General features: G+C 37.2%; 1 protein-coding gene across 2 annotated transcripts in view; it reads right to left on the bottom strand.

Annotated features, from left to right (window-relative positions):
* Window positions 1-458: 458 nt before the first annotated feature.
* Window positions 459-19,425, bottom strand: part of RELN (reelin) — a 466,847-nt gene continuing 447,880 nt past the window's right edge. The window contains exons 58-65 of one of the 2 annotated variants that reach the window (XM_063099074.1): window positions 18,377-18,450; window positions 17,411-17,572; window positions 16,091-16,248; window positions 13,819-14,038; window positions 10,982-11,179; window positions 10,227-10,325; window positions 5,571-5,576; window positions 459-555 (exon numbers count right to left, since the gene is read on the bottom strand). In XM_063099074.1, the coding sequence (XP_062955144.1) occupies window positions 459-555; window positions 5,571-5,576; window positions 10,227-10,325; window positions 10,982-11,179; window positions 13,819-14,038; window positions 16,091-16,248; window positions 17,411-17,572; window positions 18,377-18,450 (1,014 nt within the window). The remainder of the gene's footprint in view (window positions 556-5,570; window positions 5,577-10,226; window positions 10,326-10,981; window positions 11,180-13,818; window positions 14,039-16,090; window positions 16,249-17,410; window positions 17,573-18,376; window positions 18,451-19,425) is intronic. The other variant, XM_063099073.1, reaches the window with a different exon arrangement.

The following is a 19,425-nucleotide window of genomic DNA, read 5'->3' as shown; positions in this document are numbered from 1 at the left end:
TTATACTGGGGAAGAGAATACATAAAGGACAAACAATGATAATTTAATCATATAAAACAGGATACGTAGCTGAAATACAGTCCACTTAAATAGCTTTGTGACCAAGAGTGTTAAATACTGTGCTAAATGCCATTTTAAACATAAAACCTCTTAAATTTTTTGTGCTTAATTTTTTTCTGTTAAACTATTTCATATTCTCAATACTGCCACTGTAACTGATTTTACGACAGATCACAATTTTCACTGACACAGCAACATGAAGACATTTACTTATGAGCAGATAAGTCACTTATTAGTTCACAGTGTGGGAAAGTGGTGTTCACTCGGTCTTGAGAAGGGCTTTCAGTTAATCACCAAGTCCTTCACAGATATTTCCTGATATCAGATGCAGTGTAAGATTTAAAAGAATGGGAAGCAACACATCGCACGTTGGAAGGAAAAATAAACTTTTTGATTCTTCATGGGTATTGCCTAAGTGACCTTCGTCTTCTGTTGTAGAAATGCCTGAGCCCATGTTGTCGTGAAAAATTCATCATGTAATTTTGTTTGCGAGTGCTGTTAAAATCAAAAAGGGTAGAGGCAGGGAGGGAAAGGACAAAGAGCATGTAAGTCCCATCACTGGACATGCAATCTAGTCTAGGTCCTAAGTTACCCTGATTTTATTTGAAAATTTCCAGGGTTAACAGGTCACACTGACATTACCGACCAGGGACAGAGTAACTAAAGGCTACACCTGTACTCACTGCCTTAGTCCTCGAAGAAATCCCTTTCTTTTCATGAGTGAGTTCCGGATCAGAGAAGATGGTAAATTCTCTTGATTCATAGCAAAAGTGGACTAAAACTGTTATGGATTTTTGAGTTTAATTTTATTCTTGAATTCTTCCTGAAAACATTTACTTGGATGGATTTCACTTTAGAGGAAGTGCATACTATACCCTTTACCTTCTTTACAGATCTTTAACTATAATTTGGTTTCTTTAGACAATTTTCTCATGAAAGCTTAAAAAGCAAAACCAAACAAATCAAAAACAAACTTGTTAGCTGAATCAGCTTGACCTTCTTATTTTATGCAGTCTTTGGGAAAAATAAGAAAGTAAATTGTTCTGAGAATATGGATTCCATTGCCGTCCTCAAACAATAAGCAGCTGGGGTTATTATATTCTATAGAAATGGTTTCTTGAAAGAGACACTCCACTGAAGAGGTCGTAAAATACTAAGAAAGTGTAACTAAACATATAATTGTATGTGTGTGCATATATTACCCCATGTATGTACATGCACATATTCATACATACATACTCTATGTGAAGCTGATAAAAATACTGAAAATGGATTTCAGGAGCCCAAAGGAAATTGCACAATATTGGCAGTGACAGCTGCTAAAGTTTTGGCCTGGCAAATATACTTTAAAAAGGATTGTGATCTATAACATCGCAAAAAAGAATCATACTCTTACACACTGACCTAAGTGACAACACAGTTTCATGTGGTTTATGTGTGTGAGCTGATCAGTATTTTCCAAATTCTTTGAGTCTCTTGAAAACATGAACCCAAAGCCTTTCCTCAGTTTCATGGATGCAAACAGTACATGCAGAGTGGGATAATGTCGTGTGATGTGATCCCACCATGAAGGTCGATATGACATGAACTTGAGTTAGGATAAAGAGGAGGGAAAGGGTAATTTTTGCACTGAACAGAGCAATCTCCTGGGTTATCGGTCACCAATACACTGGCAAGGGATAAAATGATGCTGTTTTACCTAGTATATTATACTAGATATTATACTTAGGCATATTATACCAGCACTTATAAAATATAGAAAACTTTAAACAAGAGGATTTTACAGTCAAGTTTGGTCATTAGAAAAAAGTTTATAATAAAATGTCTCAAAAGAAAATACACAAATTGAATTTCATCAGATATGTATAATCAAAAAGTAAGAGCATCTGTGTTGAAAACCTAATAAAAAGATAGATATCAAATTGATATATATTTTACAAAATAAAACAAAGGGCTAATAACTTTCCACCCTGGATTTCTATATTATCAAAATGCTGGAAATTATAAAATGGAAACAAAGAATACATTCTGAAGACAGTGTAGAGAAAAAGACAAAAAAATGAGGTTTCATCTTCAGGTAGCTTTACTATCTCACCCCATCCCCCAACCATGTGACAATATTACATGTACCATCTAGGTTGATCAGCTTAAATGTCATAGTTGAAGGATGGAAAAAAATCTATCATTATGTATTAGCTGCATAAATGCTAACTACTGCCTATGTAAATTCGAGTTACAAAAAAGACAATGACCTAATGTACTGAACTAATCAAATGTCAGGAGAAATTATCCTGTTACTTCTTTATTCACAAAATCTTGGGACTGGCACTTGCTTACCTTATAGTCTCTTCACTGAGCTATTTAGTGGCTCCCTAACTCACCTTCTTATCTCAACTCTCCCCTCATGGGGAAAAAATAAAAAACCACTGAAAAGAAACCATGAAATGCTAAGAAAGTATACTCGAATGTATAATTGTATATAATGCTTCATACCCATATATATAATTGATTTTGCGATTATATATAACTCCATACATATAACTCCAGTTTCAGTGAACTTTCCCTCAAATATTGGCTCTACCTTGCTCAAATACCATTCATAATCCTCCTGTCTATGGAGCAACATCTAAGCCACTTTAACCAGCTATTTGAAGTCCTCTTCGTGTTGAATCCTACTTTGTTTTTCAGGTCCTTTCTTCCACCACACTCCTATACAAACTGCTTTATTCAAACTTGCCTTGAGTCTTTCCTACCTGCCTCATGCACCTGCCTCATTGGCCAACTCCCGATATCACTTCCTTAATATGTACTTATTGTTCAAGTATCACATTTTCTTTATTATTCACCCCCTCTGGAAGTGGTTCCCCCCACTACTTTGAACTCTCATACTTCTCATTTTCTGCTTTGATTGGAGTTTATTTGTATTCTTATCTTAGCTCCCCACGACTAAGCTTCCATTGGTATGGAGGCCTGTCCCCAACTCCCCCCACCCCCACACCACAGTGCTGAGCCTCGTGCCTGACCCATGGGTGGCCAAGGCATGTTTGTTGAACTTTTGGTGACTTACTGATTGGATTCTTGTTGTAAATCATTACTCTTTAACTATAAGGAATAATTGCAAAGTTAAAGCAATGAAAATTATTCTGTTGAAAACATGTTTAAAGATATAAGGTACTCAAAGAAAATTTAAAGTAGTTGAAATATTTTACATTAAAAAAAAGATAAACTCAGAACATTCAAGATATTTAGTTATCTCAATGCAACCTAGATTAATGTGAAAGTTACCTCAATATACGGGAACAAAAGAACATTTAATTTTAACAAAAGTTGATGTGCATGTTTAATGGCTTTAAAGCAACTCCTTCATATAATTATTTACTTATGGGGGAGGTGATTTAAATCTTCCATTTGTATGTGAAAAAATAAATATTAGTGGGTTGCAGATTTTTAATGCCTTGAAAATCAGTCCAAGGTGGAAGCTTACAACTAATTTAGGGGGTATTTTGATTCACTGGATACTCTTTAATTTTGAATAAATTTATGTATCAGTATCAAATCTTTGGTTTCCAGAGAATGTTGATTTGCACACAGAAATGTTTTTGCTATAGATGCCCAGTGTTTATATAGTCAGAGTAAAAATGGGCACACTTTCAAATCATCCTTGAAACTAACTGGTAATTTGGTATGTGAAACATAAATATCTCTTGAATCAGTTAGGCTGGAATCTAATGAAGTGGACTTTTTTCAGTCCATTAGCCTTTTAAAATCAAGCACTATTGGAAGCTATATGAAAATGCTGTCTGATTCTAGGACCATTTAATAAACTGATATGGTTATTAAACCATTATTGTGCCTTCTAAAATGTGTAACTTATAGGATTGGGCATTAGGAGAATTTTCAACAAGTTTAAAGATATGTTTACTCATTTTTTTGTTTAGCATATCTGTGAGCCTATTTTTGTTTTTGATACATGTAATGTATAGCTATAGATAACCTTATAACTGAGATAATAGGTGTAATGGAGTTTCTAAGATTTATTTCTTTACTGCAATTACAGGGGAAAGTAATTTTTATTGTAAGTTCAACAAAAGCAGGTAATGTTCATACTAAGGCACATCAATCATTCCACTTGACATATCAATTTACTTTGGTCATGGATAGAGCTAGGTCCATTTTAAAATTCTCCCATTATGAGTAAGTCATTGAAAGAAGGGAGAATGTACATCAATGGCTTCTTGGAAATGCTGATTTAAATTTCCATTATTGCATAGGGAGTCAAGGGACTTAGATGGTATATAGAATTATAAAATGCTTCCCTGTTCCTACATAGGAAATATGGATACTGCAAGATCTTCAAAGAACTTGTGACTCTGCTCTTTTGAACTGTTACTCTTCACTGGAGCTACAATCTTAGATCATTTATTATTATGAAAAAAGTTCGATTAATTTCTTAATGGATTCTAAAGAACTTGGGGGGAGATACAGAATTGGTCATTTGAGCTCATAGAAATTTAGGTATTTTTACTTATCAGTAATTAATTTATCATCAAAACATATGGTACAATAAATAATGATTTATATGAATGTAGAAAAAAGAATCCAGTGGGCTGTTAGACATATCTTTCAGAGAAATATCAGTGAGTGTAAGATGGGCAGCTGCCACTCAAACTAATCAATGAAATTCCCCTGCATGGAGGAAGCCATACATTTGACTTTCAAGGCCGTGCATGTTCATGAAGGCTACATATAAATAAATAGGCACAAATATCTCACACATACTAAAGGTTTCATATTTCTTTTCTCTGCTAATGGATGTGAGAACAATATCTGATAATGCACACCTGAGGGAATTGCAAGAATTAAATGAAAACTTCTAGCACCATATGTAGATATTCAATAAACGATGACCAATTTACCCTCTTAAGTTTAAACTATCTCAATTAGAGGACAAATATAATATATTTAAAGTGGCCAATCTTACCTAAGGATAAGAGCTAGAACTCACAAGTATTTTGAATAAATCTACTTCCCTCTGCCTTCATTTATTCATTTAGAATAGAATTGATGAGGCACCCTCATGCATCGCCAGCAAAATAGGTCTTTTCAAAGACATTACATTTAATCAGAGCCCCTAGGTCTTTTGCACATATTTCTATTTTTACTTTCCCCTCATAACAAATTTATAAACTGTGAGCACTTCAAGGGCGCCATATACAGTGCCAAGAATAGAGAACCTAAGGTCAATCTGTTGCCCAGTAGAAGAATGCGGATTAGCACTCTGATCTATGCTGTTGTGCCCAATATTGTATCTATTAGAGACTTATCTCAATTTGGCTGACCCTGAGTTTCCATGGATATAGGTTTCAAATTTTCCATTTTATCCCAATATCATTTATGACTGTTTTCATAGATTTGTTTTCAGTTGCAAAGGTAAAACTTCTCAGTTAACTTTGGTGATACTGATGAAACTATTACTAAACAGTTCCCCAGATTTAGTAAGGAGGACTTACCTTACTCTAGTGGAAAACCAATGACAGCAAATAATGAAATATAACACAAGTTAAAAAATGCCTTTCAATGCATGCAGCACTGTGATTAGTCATAAAAGTCTGATCAGGTTTAGACGCAATATAGGATTTTTCATCTCTTTTGAAAATAAAAATTAAAGGAGTTATTTCTTATTCTTCTATACTCAATATATACATATATTTAACTTTTCTATGTAATGCAACATGCAATATTTGCTCATACATGTAGCGATAGTACTACATTTGGCATAAATGTTGCATACAAAGTATAAATATTAAATTAATAGTTTATTAACTACGATTAATTTTGTTATATGATTTAAAAATTATTTACATTTTAGGAAATACTAATTCCTGAATATATGAAGAAATGGGCTTATAAAGATACAGAAGTCCTCTACATCAGATAACACAGTCAAATTTAATAAAGGATAAATATTTTTTTGCAACAAATGTCATACGGTCATCTCTATAAATCATTTGTGCCAAAAATATGACAGCATCTTGTTAATGAATAGCATGAAGGGATGGTCATGAAGAAACTCGTTAATATCTGGTAAATGCAGTTAAGATCATAGTTAGCAACATATTGGTTTTTAATTCTCAGCATATGTGATAATAATTCACTTTTCAGTAAATCGATTCATGAAGGCTAGCTTTTTACTAAACAGCTTGCTTTCAAGGTACACATGCAAAAATTGGCCCACATCCATGTGTATACATGACAGGTTGTGACTTAGACACGTACACAGGAAATGTGATATGTGAATGAAACGCGTAGTTGAGTGAGGGAGATTCTTAGGATAGAAGTATGAGTGCCCAACAAAAAGGGTTAAGACAACGAATTCTCTTTTATCCTAAGAAGAACCCCACCAGCATGGATCTTGTGAGGGATCTGCCCAAATGTATTCATAAACATTTACGGAAAAACAAATATTCTACACTACCCAATGAATTCAGAGAAATTAGGTTTCTGACACGAGTCAGGGATGGTGTTATGCTACATCATTCAGACTTTATGAAATAAGGATTTTTTTATAAGCTAGTGAGGCTGGAAAAGAAAAGACCTGTTAATTCGGTTCATCTGTCATATGGCAGATTAGCAGGGCCTAATCATCATGAAGTGCTTTTCATGTGCAGGTTTTATTGGAAAACATCATGAGAGTGGGAAGATTACACTCTCAAACAAACAGAAGGCATAAGGGACTTTGCTTGTTAAATGCTTTTAGCTCTAGGACTTTGCTTGTTAAATGCTTTAAGGGTGGTTTTTAAAATATGGTGCAGGGCTTGTCATTCTGTATATCCAGATTTATAAAACTCAAATCCTTCCACATGTACTTTAGAATTAAACCATTACATTAAAAATATATTATGTATCCTGTTTATTTAGAATGCATGCCTAACCTTTGAAATATTTTCAAAAGTTCTAAATTTGTTCTTATCAAACTCATTCGCCTTCTTGGTTAATACGGGCAGCACAGAGGTTGAACTCAATGTAAGATACCATGCGTAACCACAGTTTTTCTTTCTGGGGGTTTTTAGCATGTGTCCTTGGTGCACATGCACAGAAGCGAAACTATGGTAACAAAGCTAGATTAAGGCCAGTCTTCACTTGAAATGAAAATGCATTCTAAAAATTCTTAACTAAAATGTATGCCCCAACCATTAGTTGCAAAAACATATTATTAGCCCTATTTGCAGCATTCAACTTGGTAGGGCTTGTATCTCTTAAGATATTCTCTTCAGTCTGCTCCTTTCCTCCTCCACACTTGAGGAGTTACTTTTACTAGTTCAAATAACTAAATGTTCTGATACGAAAATGTAATTAGAGGATATTTTCAATTAAAAGGGCTTCATTGGAGTACTCCAATATTCTATTTCTAAATATACTTCCTCTTAGGCAACGTTACAATTAGTAATATTTGTGAATCATGGCATGAACCTTGGCTAGCTTCTTTGTGCCTCACGTGGTTGAAAGATATTCTGAAAAATTATATTTTATTTTTCTGAATTCCCTGGAGCTTTTTATTTATTTTAAGCTCATCAAATGAATAAATAGAAGTCATTATACAGTAGAGCTACCAAGTATCTACTAGTTAATGAATGTCTTAAAACTTTTTGACTCTTATGAAAAGAAGTACTTTGAAAGGGTACAGTGGCATAGACATGTTAAATCCTAAGATGAGAGCAAAACTTCCAAAACATAGTTCTGAAAATATAATTTCTTCACATTATATTTTTTAAACAACTTATTTATTGAACTCAGCTTTGTGAGGTATTTCTTCTCTTCAAAAAAGAAGGAAAATAAAGTAACTTCTTTAATTTTAACAAGTTTTTGGAATGTCATTAAAGATATAGCATTTGCTTTTAAAATTATATGTATAATATACGTACATAAAAGTATATGGTGATATGTATAAAGTTACAATTTTTAAATTATTCACTGAAAGAGGACTTGGAATAAAACTCAAGCCATGCAACACTATGTATGTGTGGCAATGCTCTTTTCTCATTCTAAATGTTCTAGTGCCCTGAACCTTTGAGACAATAATGCAGGGTAAGAGCAGACAGGTGCCTGGTTAGTGATAAATTCTTCAAAGTATTAAAATTCTGGAGATTGAATAAAAATGAAGTCTTCACAATACAGATTATAGTTCCAGAAAAATAATAGAAACAATAGGTTTCTGGTATTTCTTATAATCTGAACTTGATTCTTATAACAGTATTGCAATGCTGGCAGTTGCTTATAAGAATTAACACCAACATCAGGTACTCCAGAAGGTTCTCTTGGGGGCTGTGTGGTGAGGCTTCCTGCTGGTGCTCTGAGAGCCTCTGAGGGGAGCAGAGAACAGAATTTTGTTTCTAAATAGTGAAGAGGTTGCTTCATGCTGGGGGAGTCTATTTGTACTTCTGACCCCACCTGCTCTTTAATTTTAGTCCAAGGAGGAAATGATTGATGATGATATTCCTCTGAAATCCAAACTAGATAAGTGCAACTGTTTTGTCTAGGTGGGAGGAGAAGAAATATCCACTCGAATGTACGATATGTTAAGAATTCTCATGTCTACTCAAGGGCAGTATTAGCATCCTGCCTTCTTTTGAGGACTGCCAAGTTTTGGTTTCCACAAGAGTTGGTAATGCTTTGTCAGGCACAGGAAGCCCCCTTAATGCAAATTGTCTTGGCAAGAGACTTGAAAGATAGGAAGTAGTTATTGACTCTAATTTGATTCTCAGCCAGTTATAAGAATCACCTGAGGTGCTTTTAAAACAGACTGATGCTTGGTTCCCACTGCAGAGCAATTTAAATCATCATCGGTAGAGATGGGCCTGGGAATTGAGACATTCACTGAGGCTTTCAAAAGCTTCCCAAGTGATTCTGATGTTCAATCAGATTGAGAAGCGCTGCTCTGAAAGGAAAGTAGCCAGGGAAAAATGGCTCTAGTGTTGGTTTTTGGTTTATGTGGACATCTCTCTATGGCCCTACTGTACATGTAGTCATTTTAGAGCCCATGTTGTTCTGGTCTGCTGGAATAATGTAGCCCGAGGAAATTGAGATCTAAATAAAAATCAGCCTCATATTTAAATTCAAATAAGTCTGGACTGTTACTTTAAACTTCAACTTTGTCCTGTGGAGGCAGAGCCCAGCAAGTGGTCCAAAAGCAGCAGAGCGCACGGGGGGCTTGTGTAGGGACTGGGTTGCTCTCGGATTGGGGAGTTGGTATGGATGCCATGCAAGCAGGTGCCTCAGTGAAAACTAGGACGAGGGCTAGCTCAAGACTGAAAAATTTAGCTCATGGCTATGACTGAAAGAAAACAAAGCTGGTAGTTTTCCTACCAACTAATCATTTAAATTTGCTTTTGAAATGACTGAAATCAGCCACAGGACTGATTTCATTTCAGATCTGGTAAACAGAATGAACATTTGAACCTATCTACCGAGAAGATTCGCCTCTCCTTGCCAACCACTTGGAGCCATCAGTCCGAACCCGTCGAGACATAAGCATTCCAGTTCTACAGGAACTAGATCGTTAGAGAAAAAGCAAGTCATCTCTCTGTGAGGGAACAGTCAACCCAGCCAGGTGAGAGTGGTGACAGCCTTACTATATGGGAGACATGATGGGGACTTAACTTGCTAGGTGCTGGGATTGGTCAGGAGGAGTCTGAAACCACAGATTCTTTGTTCTAGTTGCAACCATGTCATTAAATGGAGAATGCCTCTAGCATCTGTGGCTAAGAGAGGTTTTTGTAATTGGCCAGTAACACTTTGTACATTGACCAGTACAGATTCTCTCTTTAAGGATGTCTTTCTATTTCCTAAGGCAACCCAGATCTGGCATAAGACATTGTTTCCCATTTACCTGAAGATTTTTGTTTTACCCGATTTAACCAATATTGTCAATCCTTAAACAAATATTTTACATATTGAAGTTTTCTAAGGAACATTAAATTACATTTGGGGCTTTGTTATCTCACTGTTGACTTGAGCTATAGCTTGTAGTTGCTGGAAAGTGTAAGCCAAAGTGGTCCTGTGGGGGCTTCTCATCAGGAACAGTTCTTACTGAATTAAGGAGCATGCCATATCAAAGGAATTTCAAACCTTTCTGAAATGGACATGGAAGCTATGTATCAGATACTCACAGGACGACCTCCACATGGTCCAAAGCCCACTGATCGTGACCTGTTCCATTGTGGCGTGGTTGCCACCAGCGCAATAAAACTCCTTTCATCCGTGCCTCCCTGGGTCACAGACAGAAGGACAACGAAGTTAAACACTAGGAAACAGAACTTTCTGGTACGTGACTTTCAGATTTCAAATATTATAATAGGCTAATCGAAATCAACAAAACTTTGGGCATGGAATTCAGATTTGGTTAGGTCATAGTACTCTTCTAAGCAGCATTAAATTTTATTGGCCACTCAAGGACTTGTGATACTTTTCCATCTCTCTCTCCTTCCCCTTGCTCCAGTAGTATCTGGAAGAGCAGCACGTTTGGTCAACAAACATGAAGTGCTTTCAGGGTGATAGGCACTGTGCTGGAGGCCAGGTATACAATGCTAATAAGCAAAAGTGACATGGTTGCCTCTTCTCAGTAAGTCTGCAAACTAGCATAACCAGCAGAAAATAAAAAATGTTGTTTTCTAAAGGACTAGACATACTGGTTAAAGGCAAAAGGTGCCTTTGAATTTAGTTGTTCTTCTCCATTACCTCTTGACCTTATTTCTTGCTTTAATGTTCCCCTCTTGTCCTAATAGAAAACAGTAACGCAACTTTGAAGACCTGGGTTAGTCTTGGATCTGCCACTATCTAGTTTGGTGGTGTGTTGGGTCAGTAACTTCACCCAACTTTCACCTTAAACTCTATGAGACCATGTCTTTCCATTTGGGCCACTTACAGAGGGACGTTGTAAGACACTCTCTGAGCTTGTGTGAAGTCCTTTGGCTGGTGCTGAGCAATGACATGCCAGGTGATCCCGTTGTTGACGCTGTACTGCAGCAGCACGGCCTTGTCCACGGCGTGGGGGCCACTCAGGTCGCTGTTGCAGCTGTCTGTCTGGGATGAGCTTCCAATTTGCAATACAAACATGATTTTACTGAAAAACACAGGGGAAATAATCTTTAAACAAAAGCAAGGAAGTTTTAAAGCGGTTATGCTTTCTTAATCTTTCTTATTCCTAAAGTCCACAATTTCTGAGTTTATAAAAATAGAAGCATCCATTCTTATGAATAAATCACATAAGTAATACAATTTATTAATATTATCTTTTACATTATACAAGTGAAAAATAACCTCAGAAGATTGGTTTTCTGCATGAAGAAAACAATTTTGACTTTCAAAGATGTGTCCTCTTTTCGTGGTGTTGAAATCTCATTAGAGTATTTGACCTAAAACACCTTCTGTTCTCTGAAAGGTAACATGGGCCAAATAGGCAGCTGAGGACATGGAGAGGACAAGGAATAAAACCACAATATTTCTGCCACATACTTTTTACAAATAGCTCCAAGCTGAACAGTATCTGGACAAGGATAAATCATGTCTATTTTAGAAAAGACGTCTGGAGATCAGAGCCAAAAGAAAACTGAGTGTGATGGTTAATTTTAGGTGTCAGCTATACTAGATTAGGGAATACCTAGAAACCTGGTAAAGCATTATTTTGGGGTGTGTCTGTGAGGGTGTTTCCAGAAGGGATTAGTGTGTAAGCCTGAGTGTACTGGGTGGGAAAGATCTGCCCTTAGTATGGGCAGGACCCATCCAATCCACTGGGGACCCAGAGAAAACAACAGAGGAAAAGGCAAATTTCTCTTTATACACCGAAGCTGGGATACACTCTTCTCTCCTGTCTGTGGATATCAGAACTCGAGATTGTTCAGCCTTTGGTTCCAGAACTGACACCAGTAACACTCCCAGCTCTCAGGCCTTTGGGCTCGGACTGAGAATCACACCATCGGCTTCCCTGGTTCTGAGGCTTCCAGACTTGGACTGAGCCACGCTACTGGCGTACAGTTTGCAGACGGCCTATTGTGGTTCTTCTCAGCCTTCATAATCACGTGAGCCAATTCCCCTAATAAGTCCCCTCTCATATATTTATATACATATCCTATTGGTTCTGTTTCTTGAGCGAATGCTAATACACGGAGTTAGAATTTGCAGGCTCTGGACCATGTCAGCTGTTCTGTTCGACATGCCCTTTTTCTTTTCTTAGGCATCCTTGCCCTTAGAAGATGCAGTTTTTAAACACTGGAAATATATCCTCACTTATGAGGATATACTCTGTTAGTTCCTAGTGATTAACAGAGTAGTCCCATTTAGCATAGGTAGTTGAATAAAGAGCTAGATTTAAAACTTATAAATGCATAAATTAAAACAGTTACTTGTACAATATGGTGAGCAATTATTAACTAAGCAGCTAGTTGCAGCTATGAATATGGAATCACGGAAGACATCAGGGTGTCACTAGATTAAGTACATCGTTTGGTGGGAAAAAAATGGAGATGAGTGGATACAACTTTTAACATCCCATGGTTTTCATACAGGAATTAAATGTATTATATTTTCATTGTTTATCATATTAAGGATAAAACAAAGTTGAAGTTTAAAGTAACAGTCCAGACTCACTTGAATCTAAATATGAGACTGATGTTTACTTAGATATTGATTTCCTCAGGCTACATTATTCCAGCAGAGCAGAACAACATGGGCTCTAAATGAATACATGTACAGTAATGCCACAGAGAGATGCCCAAATAGATCAGAAACCAACCCTAGAGTCATTTTTCCCTGGCTACTTTCCTTTCAGAGCAGCAATTCTCAATCTGACTGAACATCACAGTCACTTGGGAAGGTTTTGAAAGCCTCAGTGAGTGTTCCAATGCCCAGGACCATCCCTTCAAAACCTTCCTTTCTGCATCTGAAAATACATTACTAATATTTTCCAAAGTGAAAGGCTTCAAGTAAACATCACATTCTCATTAGTCAAACATCTGAGTTTTAAATATCCTCTTTGCTAATGAACACTTTTCAGCATTCAGTGAATACTCTAGTCCAGTACTTTGAAACCTTTTTAAAGCCTTAGAATCTTTCCTTGAATTATACAGACAAAAAGCTTTGTTTGTGCTGGCTAAGGTGGCAGAGCTGAGAAGGGCGGGTGGGGAAGGAAATCCAAACTTCCTGGAGTCTCTTTTTCTTTGTCACTTCCCTAGTCTATTTGCACCATTTTTGTCCACTCTATTCTGTGTTAATCTCCAGCTCCTATAGCATGTGATTATTTAAAGATCTTATCCATTCATCCATCCATCCATCTATCCTCCTTTTCTACTTATTGTATGTATATATGCTAAAGGTAGACATATGTTTGCATTACTACAGATCTACTTCACATACACATTTATATTTACATACTGCCCTGTGGTCAACATTCAATTATCTGTATGGATTATCCCTAGCCAGTTTTTTGTATTTGGCCATTTCTCTGGGCTTATGCCTATGTCACCATCACTCAGCTGGTGTGTGTAAAGAAATATAAAGTGAATCTGTAATAAATTTAAGCAAACAATAATTCTGGGTTGTAAAAACATATAATGCTTCCTTGTACTATATTCAAATGATATTTAGGTTTCCATTGCTTCGGGACATCTATGCTGTGAAGTTCATGACCGTATCTAATGGACAGTGGACAACAACTGGGCTTGTGACCAGTTCTGTGTCTGGACTACAACACAGGGGTTTGGTTACCTTGCTCGAGTGAGATCCAGAGGCTTGGTAGCAGCTTGCCTTATCTGACAGCCATTAAAGTAGAGCGAGTCTCCGTGGGCATAGGGTGCCAGCTGCCCACAGCCACTGCCTATCACTCCACCTTGGATGGTCTCCCAGTTCGCCTCAGTGACTCTTGCTGACTCAAAATTATCTTTAATATAGCTAGGAAGATCGTGAGTGAAAACAGAGCAATCATCACCTAGAGGGAAAGAAACAATCATAGAAATTAGCTGGAATAAGGAGCATCATCAAAGATTAACAACAAGTATTCAATTTCAGATTTAAGCCATAGTTGTTCCTGCAACAATGGCAAAAGACCAAGCAGATATAGACTCCCAGAAATAAATTTCTCTTTTATTTTGGCAATTATTGACTTCCATTGTTTAAAAAAATCACATTATCACTGAGTCAATGTTTACTAAAACATGGAAGTGCTCATGTACTTATTTATCCTGTAAATCCATTGTTTAAATACCACAGCTCGGGCTGGGCCTGCACATTTACTAATGATGGGTTCAGGAGGAAGCTCTCACCCTGGCATGAGAGGCCAATCAATTTTTTTTTTCCCTACAGTAATATTGTAGTAAAAATAAAATGTCATGATCTTTTTCTTTTAGCTCTATACTTTATGATTCTTGAGAACAGAGTCTGTATCTTAATTCATTGTTGAATTTCAGCACCTAGCACCGTACTTAACACATCTAAGACATTCAATAATGAAGCTGGGATAAATAAATAAATAATGAACAAACTGGAAGCATCTCTCAGAGACTGCTGAACTGAAATACTGGCATTTAAGTAAGACACTATATTAGTAAATGTGTAAGTGCCTGCATTTTGCCCTGATTTGAACAGTACATCTTTTCTGAATGTTCACAGTAGTTCAAAATCAGAAGGTCATAGTTTTCTTGGATCAGGAGAGAGGGCAAATTCCAGACATCTACATCTCCCTGTGAGACATTCGATTCATTCATTTGCCTAAAGTTAAAATTCTGCAGCTAACCCACAGACCCAGCCCCTCTCAGTGGCAATGACAAGAGGAGAGAAATTTCTAACATCAGAGATGTGCAGCAGTCTACATTAATCATCTTAATTTAACTTGGAGGCAAGGAAATAAAATCAACCAAGAAATCTAAATAGATCCTATGCCAGAATTCAAATATATGGATTCTTACATTGTATGCTTGGGGGAAGTTGTATAATTCTGCCCCTGTTTGCATAAATCTCTCAGCTATGAGAAATAGCAAAGTTGATAGGAAAGAACAACCTGAGCACTGTTCTTCTTTCTAAGATTTACTAGCCATGTGACTTTAGGGAAGCCACTTAACCTCCCTGAGTCTCAACCTGTAAAGCGGGAATAATTATATTAACCACAGAAATCTTATGGGGATATCATAAATACTAAATGACTCTGAAGAACGAATTGGTGTATACTATGTAAATAGTAAAGCTTAAGACAGAGTAAGGATTCACTCAAAGAAGATTTATTAGCATTGCTATATACCAGGTACAAGGCTATGAGGATATAATGGAAATTATGTAAAGTGAACTTAGTAATGATAGAGGCTGAAACCCATTAGAAACATTGGATCAAAGGAAAGCAGGACTTCAGGGTTTTTGACAGGCCAACAGAGCAATTTCCTATGATGTGAGGAGTTCAGTGGATACTCTGGCTGTCTTTACTCAGCCTCTAGAAACCCAAGCAGTAACATGTATTTCTTTGAGTCATGAAGATTTTTTTGTGTGTGACAAAGCGACCCAGGAAACAGAACTACCCTGTCATCAGCTACATCTTGGGAAGACAGTGGCAGCTGCTGTTGGAAGAGGCTGAGGAAGGCTGGATACTGGCAAATGGATATTGGCAAAATATCTAGGTATGGGCAGCTAGTCCAGCAAGGAGAGAGGCCCAGAGTGGAAATTAAGTGTTGGGGGTGCGGGCAAGGGTGTATGGAGGACGTGGAATGTGAGATACTGTAGAATATCCTGAGTGGGTTTATCTGGATTTATATTTATAGAATATCCTGAGTGGTTTTCAATCTATATTTTAAAAAATTCTTTCAGGAACATAGCATAAAATTTTTTTGATAATTTGTTCCAAAGATAAATAACTTGTGATCAAGGAGTGTGTTATCTATCTCAAATCTCTCTGGTTAGGGTTTCTGTCCATTTCCTAGTGAAATTGTGTACACATGTTGAGATGAGGAGAACCTCATGGTCTCCTGTATCAAAAACGACAGCCTGAAATTCAGACCTTGGAAGCTTTCATCGCAGATGCAGATGGCGCCAGTGGTGCAGTATCCGTGCCCGCTGCAGAGCTTGGGGCATGCCTCTCCAATGTACACGTGGTCAATCGCCCAGCTCTGCTTCTCAGTTTCTTCCCCCTTCTGGATCCAGCGGAACTGTGTTGCACTGAAGGACCCACAGAGAGCAGAAGAGATTCAGTAGACTGTTATTTCTCATGTATGTGTCCTGTGTCCGGCCTCCAGCCTTTGGGAATGGGGACTATTTCTGAGAAAAGGGTTTCCCAAATTTCTCCCTGAAGCACTCCCCTGGCAGAGGTGAATTAAGTTGTGTTCCTCAGATTCTGGGAGTATAGCCCAAAATGTCATTCTGGAAGCTTGTATCTTCCCTGAAAATTTTAAGTGAATTTCTATTCCATAATAAATCTGACACAGTTTGGATATGTTGCCCCCCAAAGCTCATGTTGGGGTCTGATCCCCAATGTGGCAGTGTTGGGAGGTGTTTGTGTCATGGTGATGAACCCTCATGAATAGATTAATGCCCAGGGGGGTAGTGGATGAATTCTCGCTCTATTAGTTCCTGTGACAGCTGGTTGTTTAAAGGACCTTGGCTCCTCCCCTCCCTCTCTTGCTTCCTCTCACCATGAGATCTGCTTGCACCCGCTGGCTGCCTGCTGTTTTCCACCAAGAGTAGAAGCAGCCTGAGGCCTGTGCCAGATGCAGCTGTCCCAGAATCGTTAGCCAAACAGAATTTTTTTCTTTATAAATTACCCAGTTTTAGGAATTCTGTTATAGCAACACAAAAACGGACTAATACAAAATCTGCATCCATATTGCCTATAGAGGTGTGCCACTTTCCAATCTTTGAGTAAAACGAATGCTGCTCTAGGAAGATTATGTTCCATTGTTTTTATCCTGTGGCTTTGTGTAAACTGATAGCCCTGCACACCCCAGAAGGTATTTGTATCTGGATGAGAAGCGTAGCCTTTGGGAGCACAGAACACTGGGGCAGAATTGGTGCCAACTCAAGTCCTTGTTTGGGGTCTGTCATTCAGGGTCTGTGACTGAGTTTGGCGCATGTCATGGTATTTAGTCAAAAGAAAATCTGAGACCTATAAATCATTTTCTAACAAGCTTCTATTTCTTCTTCTTGGGGCATGTGGTTGACATTTTGGGCATGGGCTGGGGAGAGGAAAGAGAGAAGAGGGGAGAGGGCACTAGGGCTACAGCTAAAAGTCTGGCCTCACTTTCTCAGCTTTCTCAGCTCACTGCACGAACTCTGTGGAGACTGCCAGATCATTCCACAAAGTTTACCTTCATAGGCAGCGTACCTGGAGGAGACATGGTCAGGCAGCTGGATGGTGATTCTCTTCCAGCTTGAGCTGTTGACAGCATTGTAGATGGTAGCTTCATGGAACTGGAAGGGGGAGCAGCCGATGCTGTTTGAAGAGGAAGGCAGGCATTGGGTCTGAACGAGCTGCCAGGAATCGGACCTGCAGAAACCAAAGTAGACGAATCTTAAGAGAAATATATGACCTGCCTAATGTCAAGCTAATGCTTTGGGGGTAGGGTGAAATTAAGATTTTTTGGTGTGAATTTTCTATTTTCAATACATATTTATAATTACAGATAATAAAAGTAAAAATTGAAGATAATTCCTCATAAGAATAATATTCTGACTCTTTAAAAGCATGCTGATATATTCATAGATAACAGAATAACATGATAGCATGTATGGTGGTGAAATCTAGTTGCTTTCTCCCACTGATATTGTTACTAGAAATATGGCTGCATTTGATTGCCAAAATTGTTTGTCAATCCAACCTTAACTCATTACAATTATTTTTTAAAAGTGGTGGTGAGAGACAGGACTATCAGTACCCTAATAAGGTAATTGTACTACATCAGACTTTATTCAATACTGCTAAGAGATGTGACTCTGGCTGAAACATGTTCAGATCATCCACCGATTGAAATTTTCATTAGAGTTGGTTGAAAATAAACAACATGAATAAAAGAGAGTACCAATTTGAGGACAAATGTAGTGTGTTACTTATTTTAAAATATAAAGCTTCTTGGCTATAGCTTAATATGAAAATGGATTTTTCTTGGTTTGAAGGAAAAATGTGAAAACAAGATGTGTAAATTTTACACAAATGAAGTCGTATAATATTACACATGAACTGACACTTTTAATACACAAAGTTGTTCCTCTGTAAGCAGTTGCCTTAAAAATAAACAACCATTTGAATTGTGTATTCAAGTTTAGAGAAAATATAAAAAATTATTTCACTAACCTTGCATCCTTAGTGTATTCCAACATTACGGAATGAAGGTCCCCACAAGAAGTGGCTTCACAACCCACCACAATCTAAAACAAACACAAACAACCAATACACAGGCAAGATTAAATATCTAATATCATTAATTAGAAATACCTTCTCTCTCCATTACGACTCTTGCAGGCAATAAAGAAATACCCAGAGAAGCTTTTAACAAAGATGCTTGCCAGGACACCAAGAATGTATTCTTTTGAGTTCTGTTAAAGACATGCAATTTTGCATGGAGATGAGAATTAAGGTTTTAAATGTTACTATTCTATTTAATTAGTATGACATAATTGTATTAATCACAAATTTAGGTAAGATAATAATGCATAATATAATAATGCATACAAGCTATAAAAACCTGGTGATTCAAATTTAAGTCCTAACCATCTATCAATTAACAAGTCCTATTTCAGTGCTGATACTAGAGAAGGTTAATGCTGAAAATTTTCAGCCATACACCCATGAATAAAACAACTCTAAATTTAGAGAGAGAATAAGAAGCATATTCTAATAATGGTTATGGGTATCATAAAAGATACAAATAAAATGCTGTGGTGCTTCATATGAAGAAGAGATTGTATTTGACTAAATGGATTAGAAAATAATTCATCAAATAGGCTGTATGTGAGACACCCCTGAATAATGGGAAGAGTTTGAGGAGTAGAAATAGGAGAAATATATTTAGGTGGAAGCAAGAGTGTGAGGTGGAAAAGCACTGTGACATGTCTAGAGCACAGGGAGTGGTATGTTTCAGTCCAAGTGCAGAGTATGTAGAATATTGGGAGATAAGGTAGAAAGACTGGTTGAGTTTGGCAGACCACAAGTGGTAGTCTATGGTGTTTGACCTTAATTTGGTAAGCAATGCAGAGCCATTAAAGGTTTAGGAGCAGTGGAACGATGTGCTCAGAGCTGTGCTTTGTAAAGACCAATCTTACTGTGATGCCAAAGACAGATAGGAGTGGAGAGAGATTGGGGGTAAAAAGAATACTTAGTGGACTAGTGATTTAATTAGAGCC

The sequence above is a fragment of the Cynocephalus volans genome, chromosome 6 (genome assembly GCF_027409185.1).
Source record: "Cynocephalus volans isolate mCynVol1 chromosome 6, mCynVol1.pri, whole genome shotgun sequence".
NCBI lineage: Eukaryota > Metazoa > Chordata > Mammalia > Dermoptera > Cynocephalidae > Cynocephalus > Cynocephalus volans.
This window is presented reverse-complemented; position numbering and strand designations above follow the sequence as displayed.